Genomic DNA, 13418 nt, shown 5'->3' on the forward strand with positions numbered 1-13418 from the left:
CCTTAATGCCTTTGGTTAGCAAAAATCTATCAATCTCCGATTTAAAATTATTAATTGAACTAGCATCTACTGTTTTTTTGTGGGAGAGTTTTCCACACTTGTACCACCCTTTGCTTGAAGAAGTGTTTCCTACTTTCTCTCCCAAATGGCCTGGCTCTGATTTTAAGGTTATGTCCTCTTGTCCTAGACTCCCCCACCAGCGGTAAAAGTTTCTCTCTATCTATCCTATCAATTTCTTTCAAAATCCTAAAAAACCTCAATCAAATCATCCCTTAGCCATCTATATTCCAGGGAATACAAGCCTCATTGGTATAATCTTTCCTCATAATCTAACCCTTGGAGCCCTGGTAACATTCTGGTGAATCTGTGCTGCACTCCTTCCAAGGCCAATATATCCTTTGTAAGGTGCGGTGCCCAGAACTGTACATAGTACTCCAGATGTGGTCTAACCAGGGCTTTGTATAACTGTAGCAAAACTTCCTCCCATTTATATTCTAGCCCTCTAGTTATAATGGCTAACATGCCATTAGCCTTTTTGATTACTTTTTGTACCTGACTATTACATTTTAGTGATCTGTATACATGGACACCCTAAATCTCTTTGGACCCCCACTGTCCCTAGCTTCTCACCAGTTAAAAAATACTCTGATCTATCCTTTTTTGGTCCAAAATGAATGACCTCACACTTGCATTGAAATCCATCTGCCACAGTTTTGCCCACTTACTTAATCTATCAAAGTCTCTTTGTAATTTTATGCTCCCATCTACACTACTTACTATGCCACCAATCTTTGTGTCACGGCAAAATTGGATATATGGTTCTCTATTTTGTTATCTAAGTCATTAATAAATATAATGAATAGTTGAGGCCCCAGCACAGATCCTTGTGGGACATCACTAGTCACTTCCTTCTAATTAGGGCATACCCATTATCCCTACTGTCTGTCTTCTACCGCCTAACCAATCTCCTAACTAGGTCAATTATTTGCCTTCAATTCCATGAGCTTTAATTTTAACTAACAGTTTCTTATGTGGAACTTCATCAAATGCCTTTTTGAAGTCCATATAAATGACATCCATAGACATTCCCATGTTTACTACTTAGTTACTTCCTCACATAATTCATTTAAGTTAATTGGACATGACTTACCCGTTACAAATCCATGTTGGCTCTCTCTAATCAGCTCAAATTTCTCTAAGTGCTCAGTCACTTAGTACTGACTTTTCTACATTAAAAATAGAGTAAGATATCCTAATTCCATTTGATCAATTTTATAACTTGCAGAAATACAGCTATCAATCATGCATGATTAAAAATGTGTATTTTGAATATTGCATGGGAAATTAAGTTAATTTTATCTGGAATAAATATTTCATAGCTACATCTACGCTAATAATTGATTTAAACTTATCTTTATACAGACCTTCTGTGCTCTTTGCCTAGTCTTCTCTCCCCCCTTGAGTTTTAACACGATACACATGCATATAATTAAAACAGAATTTCTAACTATTTTGTATGATTACTACTATAGTTTTTTAAAAGCATATAGTTCACTCGAAACAACAACATGAAGTTCACTAAAGATTAGAAAAGGTCAACAGAATTGCACGAGATATAGGATGGAATGACTAAAGATGCTAATAGATTGAATAATAGATTTGTCAGTGTGTTGTTCATTTGATATAGATATTTGATTAGGTCATCCTGGTCCTGCTTCATAAAATACTGCTGAAAATATTTGGATATAACAAATGCTCAAATGTTTGGGGATTTTTGTTTGTAAACTAGACAACCGTCATAAATATTGGCCACAAATTATAATCAAAACAAATGGACCATTAAGTACTTTTTAAACCGGCTTCATACCGCAAGGGACTTACCTTCCATACAATGCCAAGCCTCAGCAGTGTGAGATGGAGTCGCATGTCACTACTTTAGTACATTCCAGAGTCAGATTTGGAGCTGACCTTGAAGCTAGTTACCACTTTTGCATTTACGTGCACCTAAAATCATTAATGCATCAAAGTAAAAATGACTGTACAGCTGCAGCCTAAGGTTGTCTTGGAAGTGGTAACCAAGTGTGATGTATTGAAGGGTGTGACCAAAAGAAGCTATTTTAAATAGTTTCTTGAATAGAAAAGGAGCCATAAACAATATGTATTGGACCAGATTTTGCTGTCAAAATAATGGTGAGGATAATGACGCTCACCGTTATTTATGCGTAAATGGTACAGCAACTTCAGGCAAGGGACAGATGCGCGGTTAAATGCCAATCCCCAAATGTTGTTGTCCAAGTTACGCCCCTCTGCTGTTAGCTTTGCACCAACTGCCTCACCATTGAATGTTGTGAAATTGCTGTATTTGCGCAGTAGATATGAACTAAACCCACCACAGATATTTAGGCTAGTAATTACAAGCGTCAGTACCCTGTTAACAACGTGCTAAGTGTTAATGTCTGTCAATCAAGCTCTCAGGCACCGAAAATTAACTATTATAAGTGTGGAGACTCGTTCCTTCAGGTTGTGAATTGTTTTAGGAGATTTTAAAAATATCAAGTTTTAAGATTTTACATTTTTTTTTCTTACTTTTCCTTGCTGTCTCTTTTTTTTCTCTCTCTCTTAATCCAATCTTTCTTTCTCTTTCTGTACCTGAGTTGACATTGAATTCACTCGCTCTAATTCACCCTCCATCTCAGTCCTTCCGCTGTTTATTTCCCAATCCTTAAATCTCATCGGTTAAGGAGATACCCTGTTGCTTGCCTTGTTCACTCAGGTCCTAGATGCCCTGTTTCCCTCGCTGTGCCGTTATCAGCTCGCACTTTCAGCAACTTAGTGGGCAAATTTTTTTTTGAGCTGAAGTGTGTAGGGGCAAGTCTAACTAACGGCAGACACTTTTGGATGCCCTGCTACAGCAAAATATGGCCCATTATGTTACAGTTATGGTATATCTGCAAGTGATTTAGTGAAAAGTTAGCTTGCTATTAGAAAACTTTTCTAAAGAAGGATTAGTGCCCCAGCTAATATTCTCCTCTTCCAACAGCTTCTGGATCTACACCCTCTCTATTATTGATTTTGAACCTGGTCATTGGTCAGTGGCTACTCCAAATGGACTCCATGCTCTCTATAAAAGTGGACTTTATTCCACCATAACCTCCTGGCCCTCAGGCTTTAATTTTGGACTGTTACATATGGGGAGATATTTTTAATTCCCCAGTGCTCGCCTGGTGGAACATGCTGACTGCCTGGGAGAAGCAATGACAGCCCTGGTCCATTTTAATGGCTGGTCCTCGTTTAAATAGAGTTGGAGGGCTGCCTGTGCCAAACAGGCATCCAGAGGCAGCTCGCCAGTGTCAGCGGCACATTATAGGATGGCAAAGAGGCCCGCCTGGCTGGCACTAAGGTACATCTCCAGGGCAGGGTGGGGGGGTGGGAGGGGGAGGTGCGAGGCGCAGGAGGTGGGTGTTGGCCTTACCAGAAAGTCACACCTTGATGTATGCCTCAATTCCTCTGGCAGCTTTTCCTCCTTCGAGCATCTCACACTGTACCACCCCTCTCGCCTCTCCTTTAAAACTCTCATTGTCTACTGCCCCCCCCCCCAAGTCTCACCCTGTGTTTCACCTAAAGATATCCTCCCTCTTTTCCTCCCTCAGCCACTGCACCACGCAACTCCTCATCCTAGGTGACTTCAGCACCCTTTATCCTATCTCTTCCAAATTCACAGCCCTCTGTCTTCTCTAAATATTACCACCCTATAAACTCACTCCCAGGTCAGTTACAGCGCACTCTCGAGCTCTGTATTGCCTAGACTTGGCCCGCCATTCATTACAATACTGCAGCTGTTGAAATTCTCAACTATTCTCTCACCTGTTGATTGCTTGGTCCCCAGCAAAATCTTTTGACTCCCCTCGTGGTCATTCCTTTGGTCTGGCCCTACTGGACCTTGCTTTTGTCTTCTAAAACAACCCAGTACTCTAAGATTATCATGGGGAAAGATAACCCCAGGCTCTTTTTTCAACTACCAAACTTCTCTTTAAACCGCTCGAACCTATCTCTATACAATCACTTCCCACAGGTATGAAGAGCACATGGCTTTCTTTGATTTCAAGATAAAGACTATCCATTCTGCTGCATGCCCCCTTCCCCTTGCCAATTAAGACAAACATCTCCCCAGGGTCCTGTCCCCACAGTAGCCCTGAACCCTTGTTTCTCTACTTTCTCACCCATCTCCCCACCACTCTCTCTGAGCTCATTTCATCGAGGAAACCTACATCCTGCTCCCTCAACCCCACTCCCACTAAACTCCTCATGATCCAGCTTCCCTTTCTCACCCTCATTTTAGATGGCATTGTAAATGGTTCCCTCTTCTCAGGCAATGTCCCCCTACTTTTCAATACCGCCATTGTTATGCCCCTACTCAAAAGTCCTACCCTCGACTCCTCTGTCCTAGCTAACTACTGCCCCATTTTCACCCTCCCTTTCCTCTCCAAGGTCCTTGAACATGTAAGCACCTCCCAAATACATGCCTATCTCTCCCACAATTCCTTGTCTGAATCACTCCAATTAGGTTTCCACCCCTCCCACAGCAGCAAAACAGCCCTAACCAAAGTTATGAATGACATTCTCAGTGATGTGGTGTATTTTCTCTCCTTATTCTCCTTGACCTCTCTACAGTCTGACACTTTCGATCAGATGGCCCTTCTCCAATGCCTCCCCTTCATTATTGAGCTCAGTGGGACTGCTCTTGCTTGGTTCCACTCTTACCTAACCAATTGTAGACAAAGCATTTCTAGCAATGGCTTCTCTTCCCACCACTGCACCATTACCTCTGGAGTCAGCCAAGGATCCATCCTCACCCCGCTGCTCTTCCTCATCTACATGCTGTCCCTTGGCGACATCATCCAAAGACATGGGGTCAATTTCCACTTGTATTTAGATGACACCCAGTTGCACTTCCCCACCTCCTCTTCTGACCCCTCCACTGCTGTCAGATTTCCTGTCTGACATCCAATCTTGGATTATCTGTAATTTCCTCCAGCTAAACATAGGGAAGACCAAAGCTATTTTCTTTAAACTCTGCCACCAATTCTGTATCCTAATCATCGGCTGCAAACCCAACTCTGGCCATTGGCTCAGACTGAACCAGACTATTCACAACCTTAACATCCTACTCAATCCCAGGTTGAGTTTCCAACCTCATATCTCTTTCCAATACAAAGACCCTCTACTTTCACTTCCATAAATACCATATCTCCATTCTTACCTCAGCCCATCTGACACTGAAATCGTCAGTCATGCCTTCAATAGCTCCAGACTCAATTACTCTAACGCTTTCCTCGGTGGCCTCCCATCCTCCACCCTCCATGAATTTCAGCATATCCAAAACTCTGCTGGCTATATCCTATCCAACACCATGTCATGCTCGCCCATCACTTCCGTCCTACATTGGCTCCTGGTCCCCTAACTCCTTAAATTTAAATTCTCATCCTTGTGTTTAAATCTCTCCATGGCCTCAACACTCTATCTCTGCATACCTCATCTAGGCATACAACCCACCCCGATACTCTCTGATCCTCAGATCCATCTTCTTCTGCGTCCGCCCTCCCTTCACTCCACCATTGGTAGTTGTGCCTTCAGCTGCTTAGGTCCCATTCTCTGTAATTCTCTTTCTAAACCCCTGTACTTCCCTTCCCTGCTATATGATGCTCCTTAAAACCCACCCCTTTCCCTAATCTCTCCTCCTTTGGCTCAACATCCATTTTTCTTATGCCTCTCTGAGATATTGGTCTATGTTGAAGGCACGATATAAATGCAATTGCTGTTGTTTGTTGTTGATTACATTAATGGAAAATGTATTTCTTTTTTCAGCCTGTGACCTTGTGTCACAAGGGATTTTGGCTCTTGTCAGTTCCACTAGCTGTGCACCTTCAGCCTCACTGCAGTCCTTTGCAGATGGAATGCGTATCCCTCACCTCTACATTCAGCGCACACCAGCTGGAACTCCACGTTCTCAATGTTCTATTGCAAGGAATACAAGAATCAATGATTACACGCTTTCTATCCGCCCTCCTGATTATTTCAATGAAGTTATTCTTAAAGTAATCACCGAATTTTCCTGGCAGAAGTTCATGATCTTCTATGATGAAGCATATGGTAATAGCATAACCTGTTTTTCCTTTTAGTTGTCAATTACAAATAACTGTGTTTTGCACTTGAATTTATAGCTTTAATACTGATGTAAAAGTCACATAATTCTTTAAATTAAAACTATTTGCTTGATATGCATTTTAGAAAAGAATATTTTAAAACAGATGCAAAAGGCTGGGTTCATGTCCATGTCATGTTCTCTATGTGGCAAAAATAGTATTTAAGTATTAATACCATAATACTGAAAGTGGATCCAAATCCAACAGTTCAAATAATTGGTGCAGTAATATATTTAGAGTTTGGTTGCATCTGATTCGAAGGGTGAAATAAATGAAAAGCACAGCTTGTCAAATTGAAAAATTTGCACTTTGTTTTTATAATAAGGACTTGAATTGATGTGTGAATTTGAAGGTACATAGCCTTTCTCCTATTCCCAACATCTGTAATGCAGAAATTCTGTGACTTATCTAACCTGCACAGCAGGGCAACATTAGATCAGGAATAATATGATGGATAAAGATGCGAGTTGCAATAACTGGCAATACAGCCTTGCAGATACATAACATGACAATACAGGCTTTTTCATGGTTTAACTCCCCACATCTTCACTTATATCTGATTCTGCCTCTGTATTCAGAATCTGGCATTAATGTTTACTGCATCCAGTGTGGGAAAATTAATCACAAAGCAAAGAGTATTATTATATAATAATGTGAGATACCCAACATCTCAAAAGGAAAGAAACGGAGAAGCTTACCTGATTTGTTTTGGCCTTGATAACCCTTTCCTGTTCTTAAAATATTGTTTTCCTTGCTGGTAGTTGAAAGCAAGTTTTTAGTAAGTGGTCTTTTTGATGTGGAATTGTTCTTCACTTGGCAATTGCAATCACTCAACTGGTTATCTCTTCCTAAGTTTGTTCCTGGGGGTTTAATTTCCTTTGGGTGCTCCCTTTAGCATCTGGTTAATATGTTTGCATTAAATTCCTGTCTGTGCTATTTTAATGCAGTTGCTTGCTAATTTGTTTTAAATGGATTATCAACTGCAATAAAAAAGCACAGGTTGCAATTTAGCACAAACATGTTAACCAATGCACTAAGAATAGCTCACAGAGGAAACTAAATCCCCTAATGTATAGAATGTGGGATTGGAGGGTGCACTTGTGAGCTGAATATTGCTGCCAGTATCTCCTGCACATTCACGTACTTCAGTAAAGGCCTATCATTCTGTTTTGTAGCCGTAGCTCTCAAATTCCCAAACGGTACATCTGGATTACCAGTTGGTTTGGTTCTTACTGGGGGCATTGCCTGCTTGTTATGGTACTAAACTGTGATTAAAACAGCTGAGCTCTGACTTGTTGGCCTAAATTTCTGTATAACTGGTATCATGATGCTGCTGACAGGAAATTGAGTGCCTTGAACATTTTTTTTCCATTATGGGCACTTACAGACAGCATCATCTCTGCCACCACTGTTTTTACTGTTATTTACTTAATTTCCTGCCAACATGTTCATCTGGCAAATATATTAACACAAAAAAGAAGAATTGAAAATATTTCAATCTAATTAGTTTGTACCACAAGAGGCCACTAAAGCTCTCCGTTAAAATTAAAAATATTTAAGGTAAATAGATACTGCTTTTATTTTGATGTGTAATTGGTGGATACTTGTAGTTATTGCATGCAACATGGTCATAAAGCAGTTAATAGGACAACTACCATTTATTTCTTATAATACATTAATCAATGTGTTGAATGTATTCTCATTCTTAATTTTTTGAACATTTGAACAGATATTCGTGGGATTCAAGATTTCTTGGGCCAAGCTGGTCAGCAGGGAATAGAGGTTTCACTACAAAAGGTTGAGACCAGCATAAGCAACATGTTCACAAGCCTTTTTTCTACACTTGGGTTTGATGAACTGAGCCGTTTCCGAGACATGCTTCGAAGAGCCTTGCTTTTCCTTAACCCACGTACTGCAAAGACCTTCATTAGTGAGGTAACAAATTTCATAACTTTGATGAATTATGCATATAGAAAAGTGACCTTTAACTTTATGAGCCTAAACAAATCTATGATTAAATTTCCCCCAAATAAAAACAAATGCTAAAAACCTGAAACAGAAACAGTAAATGCTGGAAAAAGCACAGCAGGTCCATCAGCAACTGAAAAGATAAAGAAAGATTGTTCTTTCTAGTGTAACCTTTCATCAAAAGCAAGAATAATTATTCTGCTACATTTAAGGGAAACTATGCTTATCAGGATCAAGTTTGGCAATATTCCATAAAAAATGTTGCTTGGTGTCTAATTCATGTTGGGTAAAGGAAAGTGTAGATCTTATTCTACCAGTGGATGTCCCATGAAATTGCTCCTTTTGATTTGGAAAATACACTGATCTTTTGTGGTGCTGCACAGGGAGTCAATAGATGCATTGATTCAAAATGTCTGTCATCTCCTACTGTGAACTGCTTAAAACATTGCAATCCTATCATTGTTTCCAGTGACACATGTAACTCTACATTCTCATTATTAAACTTTACTCTATTACGTCACGTGCATACAGCTCATCATTATACCAAAACTATTCAAATTAAGTATAGAACATAACTACAGTTAACTTATTTACCAAAAGTGAGAAAGAAGGAATGTTTGAATCAAACATATACCTCCTTGCAGAGGGTTACCACATTGGAGCTCAGCACTGAACTATGTAGCAAGTAGCAAATTTCCTAAAAAGGTTTATGTGTAAAGAACCTTTACATTTGTATTTTTTTTTACTGATTTTTACCATAAGTTTCAGCATTTTTTTCTGATTGGTGGATCAGTAAAAAATGATTGTCTTCCAAATTTTACTTAGTAAATTTTAATTCTCTGAATGTTTTTTCAGAGAAAGTTGGGGTGGGAGATGTGTGCAAATTGCGTTTGTGAAGTGAAAGTGCACATTATGCATCATCTTTGACCTTGGCCCAAGCTTCTGTCTATACCACACTTTAGTTGTTTGTTAAAAGGTGCTTCAGAATAATGCAAATTGATTTATATCCCATTTTCATTTGCCTCCTCTGAGGATATACTTAACCTTTGCTCAGCATCATGATTTATCTGAAGCCAGGAACTTGCTATCTGCAGTACCTTGAGTTGGTATACAAATATGACCAAGCCAATTTAGCATTCTATGACTACCATGGACAGAAAACATAAATCAGTAGCAGATTAAGCGGTCAACTTTTACTCTTGGGCAGATCGCGGCCTAGAGAACGGCCGACTGTTAAAATTGTAGCCAGCCAGATCGGGGTGGTAATGCAGTGGTATGTTCCCTGCTCCATTTTAACTGCCCCCTGCCCAGTTTTAACCAGGCAGGGTGAGTTAAAATCGACCCCGAAGTATTAACATTCCAAATTTAATGAAGTAGATGTTCATACAGATCACTTAAAGAAGCATGTGTACACAGCAAGAAGCACATAAGGCTCCGAGGACAGCACGAAACTAAAGACTTTGGATGCAGCATTCACATGTGGTCATCAGAAAAAATTGTGACGAGCATGATTTCATAAATGAATTTGCCATGCCCTATGTTCATCAGGTCAGCCAATAAGATTTTTGTAAGGACATTTTGCCCAGCAGCAATAAACATTCCCAATGCCAACAACCTCATCAGAAAAAATTGTATGATGAGGCTCTGAATGATAACATTAAAGACAGGTTAACTGGAAATGTAAGTTCTTCAATTTTTGGACAAATTACCTAATGTTTTCAGCTGGCCAGTAATGGTAATTTTGTTTACATTTTAGTGCAGAGAAACCTGCACTTGTGTTAGCAGATATGGATTTCATTACCGCTGCAATGTGTGCAAGTAGGCAGTAAAATAATACAATCCTATGGGCCAGAATTTGCTGAAAAAATAACGGCATGTGAACGATGCAAGCCGTTATTAATGTACAACTCGGCCAGCAACTTGTGATGAGGAAGAGATACCCTGTGAATTGTGAATAGTCACAAGTTGCTGGACGATTTGCACCACTCCGCCGTTAACCTTCCAAAAATGGCATCTTGCACCTTCACCTCCCAACTTTCATGAAGTTGCTGCATTTGCACATTAATTGCCCATTAAACTCGCTACAGAAATATAAGTCTAATAATTAATAGTGTAAGTACCTTTTAATGATATGATAATTGTTAATGACTGCCAATCAACCTCCCTGGCCCAGAAAGTGAACAATTAAAAGTGTGGAGTCTCATTCTTTCAGGTAGTGAATTGTGTTGGAGATTTTAAAAATATCAAATTTTAAATTTTAAAGTTTTTCTTTTTCTTTTTGTCTCTTCTTTCTCAATCCAATCTTTCTTTCCATCGCTTTATTTCTCTTTCTGTACCTGATTTTTGACATTGAATTCACTCACACTAATTCATCCTCCTTCTCGGTCCTTCCTCTGTTTATTTCTTAATCCTTAAATCTCATTAGTTAAAGAGATATACTGTTGGTCCCGTCGTTCACCAAGGACCCAGATGCCCTGTTGCTCACAATTCCAGCAACTTACAGAGCAAAACATTTTTGAACTGAAGGGTGCATGAAAAAGCCTAACTAATTGGGCACTTTCCAGCAAATTCTAGCCCTGTGCATTGGCCCGTAAATTGCTCCAAGCAACGAACCAGCAGTGGTCGCCCCTCATTAGATTTAAATTCACCCACTAAGTTACCGCGTTCTTTTTGGCAGCAACTTCCTTGAACTGCGAGTTCAAATAATATCAGCGTTCTTTCCCAGGCTGTGTGAGTGGTGAAAGGATCGCTAAAGCCCCTCAACCAATCAGCTTGAAGCAAGCCACGCTGTGAGAACCAGGAAGTGCAGTTCATTCATAAACCGCGCAAACTAAAAACCAGGATGTGCCCGATAAGGTAATGTAGGTATTAAGGATGTAGAGATAGCAAAATAAAGAGAGGGGGAAGATTAAAAGACTGAGATAAAAGAGATAGAAGGAAAAAGTAAGTAAAATTTAACATTTTTTAATTTAAAACATTTTTTTAAATGTCCAAAAACTATTAAAATCAGGAGTAATGCGACTCCATCTTTTTAAATGTTAATTTTTATTGCCAGAGAGGTTGTTTGGCAGTCATTAAGACTTACCACACTGTTAAAACTTAGTTTAGACTTAAAAAGCTGAGCGTACCTGTTTTGTAGAGAGATTAGTTCATTTCCAGCTGGGCAGGAGAGCAAGTTGGAGCTGGTCCGTTGATTCAATTGATTGCAGCCAGCAATTTTGCTTTAAAGAGAAGCTGTGATGTCGCTGGTGATCGATTTCCACATTAAACTACGTATGTGCAGTCGCCAGAACTTGCTCTTCGATTTCGCCACTAATAATGGTGAGCACTGTTAGGCTCACCGTTATTTTGAAAGCAATTTCCAGGCCATTAAGTAGTAGCAGCTGTGAATTCAGACTTGGCTGTTTACTGTACAAAGTTTGCCTGCAATGCAAAGCTAAATTACAACCCACACTTGCTTCACATTTCATGTTAAGCTTATCTCTTGCATGTTGCTGTTTCTCATGCAACACATATTCCATCAATGGCTACTGTGAAGCATCTCATTATTGCTGCAGATGCTACCTTCAGGCATGTGAACAGAATGAGAATCACAAATTATGGTGCTTCTGAAGAGGCCTATGTAGAAATCAGCCTGCCAACTGCTCTGGGCCCTATGAGATTGTTCAGTTTGTATTTAACTAAAGTGACTATTCAAAAAATATGAGGTGTTTCAATGTGCCTTTAGATAAATCAGAGTTTGACAGCAAAAACGCCCAGTCTTTGAAAATGCTAGCTGATGCTCAAGAATTAAGACCAATTCTGTGGACAAAATTAGGGCTGTTATATGAGGCTATGATAAATTTGATGTATTTCTGCCTTGGTTTTGGTTTGCTGGATGTCCCTTTAATGGATGTTCAAATCATGAGATTAAATACCATGAGAGCTGCAGTTAGAAATTTCCGTGAAAGGAGGGAGTTTGAAATCTCAGAAGCAAAGAGGCTATTTGAAAATCTCAGGAAAGACAAGTTGATTTTCATGAAAAATAGAAAAAACAATGTGTGTATTTAAAAGGCTTTTACAAAATGATTACTTCAGGTCTTAGAGTTGCAATCTTTTTATTATTGTTGTCTGCTTGAGAAGTTAGATAAAGGACTCCCCATTCTAAGTATATAACTGTGGTAACACATCAGTGTTATTATTTGCTTGTTCATTGTTTGTTCAATAAATCCAGTCATATTTTAAACTTTTAATAAAGCCTGTTGTGATGCATCACCGCTTTCTGAGACTGAAGTATGATCTTGAGGAGGTATAAAATAATCCAGTATCTAAAAGTAAATACCAAACAGGGTTTGTTATTCATTCTCCTGGTCAGGTTATCAAAAGCTTACCTGACCAAACTGCATAGTACTCCGTGCAAATCACACTGCGAGTACCGCGTCTTGTTCTGGTCACCAAGACATTTAAGTGCTGGAAGCAGTGTAGAAAAGAGCCACAAGGCTGATTCCTGGTGTGAATGGTCTGAGTTGTGAGGAAAGACTTGAGCAACTTTTCACTGTGGAAAGGAGCATCTGAGAGATGATCTTATAGAAATATATATAGTTAAGGGAATGGAAAAGGTAAACCTGGAATATTACTTTAAGTTAAATAGTGAGAGTAGGACAAGAGGAATGTAGGGGAGAGTAGGACAATGTAGGAAAAGGTAAATTGAGGACTGATATCAGGAAATTCTTCTTTACACAGTGAGTGCTCAAGGTATGGAATATACTCCCAGGAAGAGTAGTGGAGGCAAAAACCTGGAATCTTTTAAGAAACAATTGGATCATGAAATGGGGGGACTTTAGGATCTTTCTGGATGAATAAACTAAGATGGACCAAATGGCCTTCATCACCCATGTTATCTCAAGCGAAAAGTTGACACTCTTAAAGGTTTGATAGTGATCAAAGCCATGAGAGCCAAAATGATCTAAGGTAAGAAGTAGAGGGGGTGAATTCATTTTGAGTAGTAGCTCAAAACAGGCAATAGCGAATCGGCAGCCCATTTTATACACTGTCGGATTTTCTTTTTCATTGAAATCAATTAGCCTGAGCACTCCTGGGTCAGGGAGAGAAAAATGTGTCACATATTATAGTGCTCCCTGCTGGAAAATGTGCCTGTATGGAAGTTGGGTGAGGACGGGGTTGGACTTTGCTGGGATGTCCTCCACAGTTTAATAGCTTGCTGACATTTATTATCTTGGCTTGGTTTACACATGAAAAATATCCAGT

The 13418-nt window shown here is 39.5% G+C and overlaps 1 protein-coding gene across 3 annotated transcripts in view; it reads left to right on the top strand.

The window, feature by feature from the left end:
- The window catches only part of LOC137332471 (glutamate receptor ionotropic, delta-2-like), a 366170-nt gene that overhangs the window by 169535 nt on the left and 183217 nt on the right, over positions 1-13418 (top strand). For all 3 annotated transcript variants that reach the window (XM_067996343.1, XM_067996344.1, XM_067996345.1), the window contains exons 3-4: positions 5866-6150; positions 7933-8138. In XM_067996343.1, coding sequence (XP_067852444.1) covers positions 5866-6150; positions 7933-8138 — 491 coding nt within the window. The remainder of the gene's footprint in view (positions 1-5865; positions 6151-7932; positions 8139-13418) is intronic.

The sequence above is a fragment of the Heptranchias perlo genome, chromosome 14 (genome assembly GCF_035084215.1).
Source record: "Heptranchias perlo isolate sHepPer1 chromosome 14, sHepPer1.hap1, whole genome shotgun sequence".
Taxonomy (NCBI): domain Eukaryota; kingdom Metazoa; phylum Chordata; class Chondrichthyes; order Hexanchiformes; family Hexanchidae; genus Heptranchias; species Heptranchias perlo.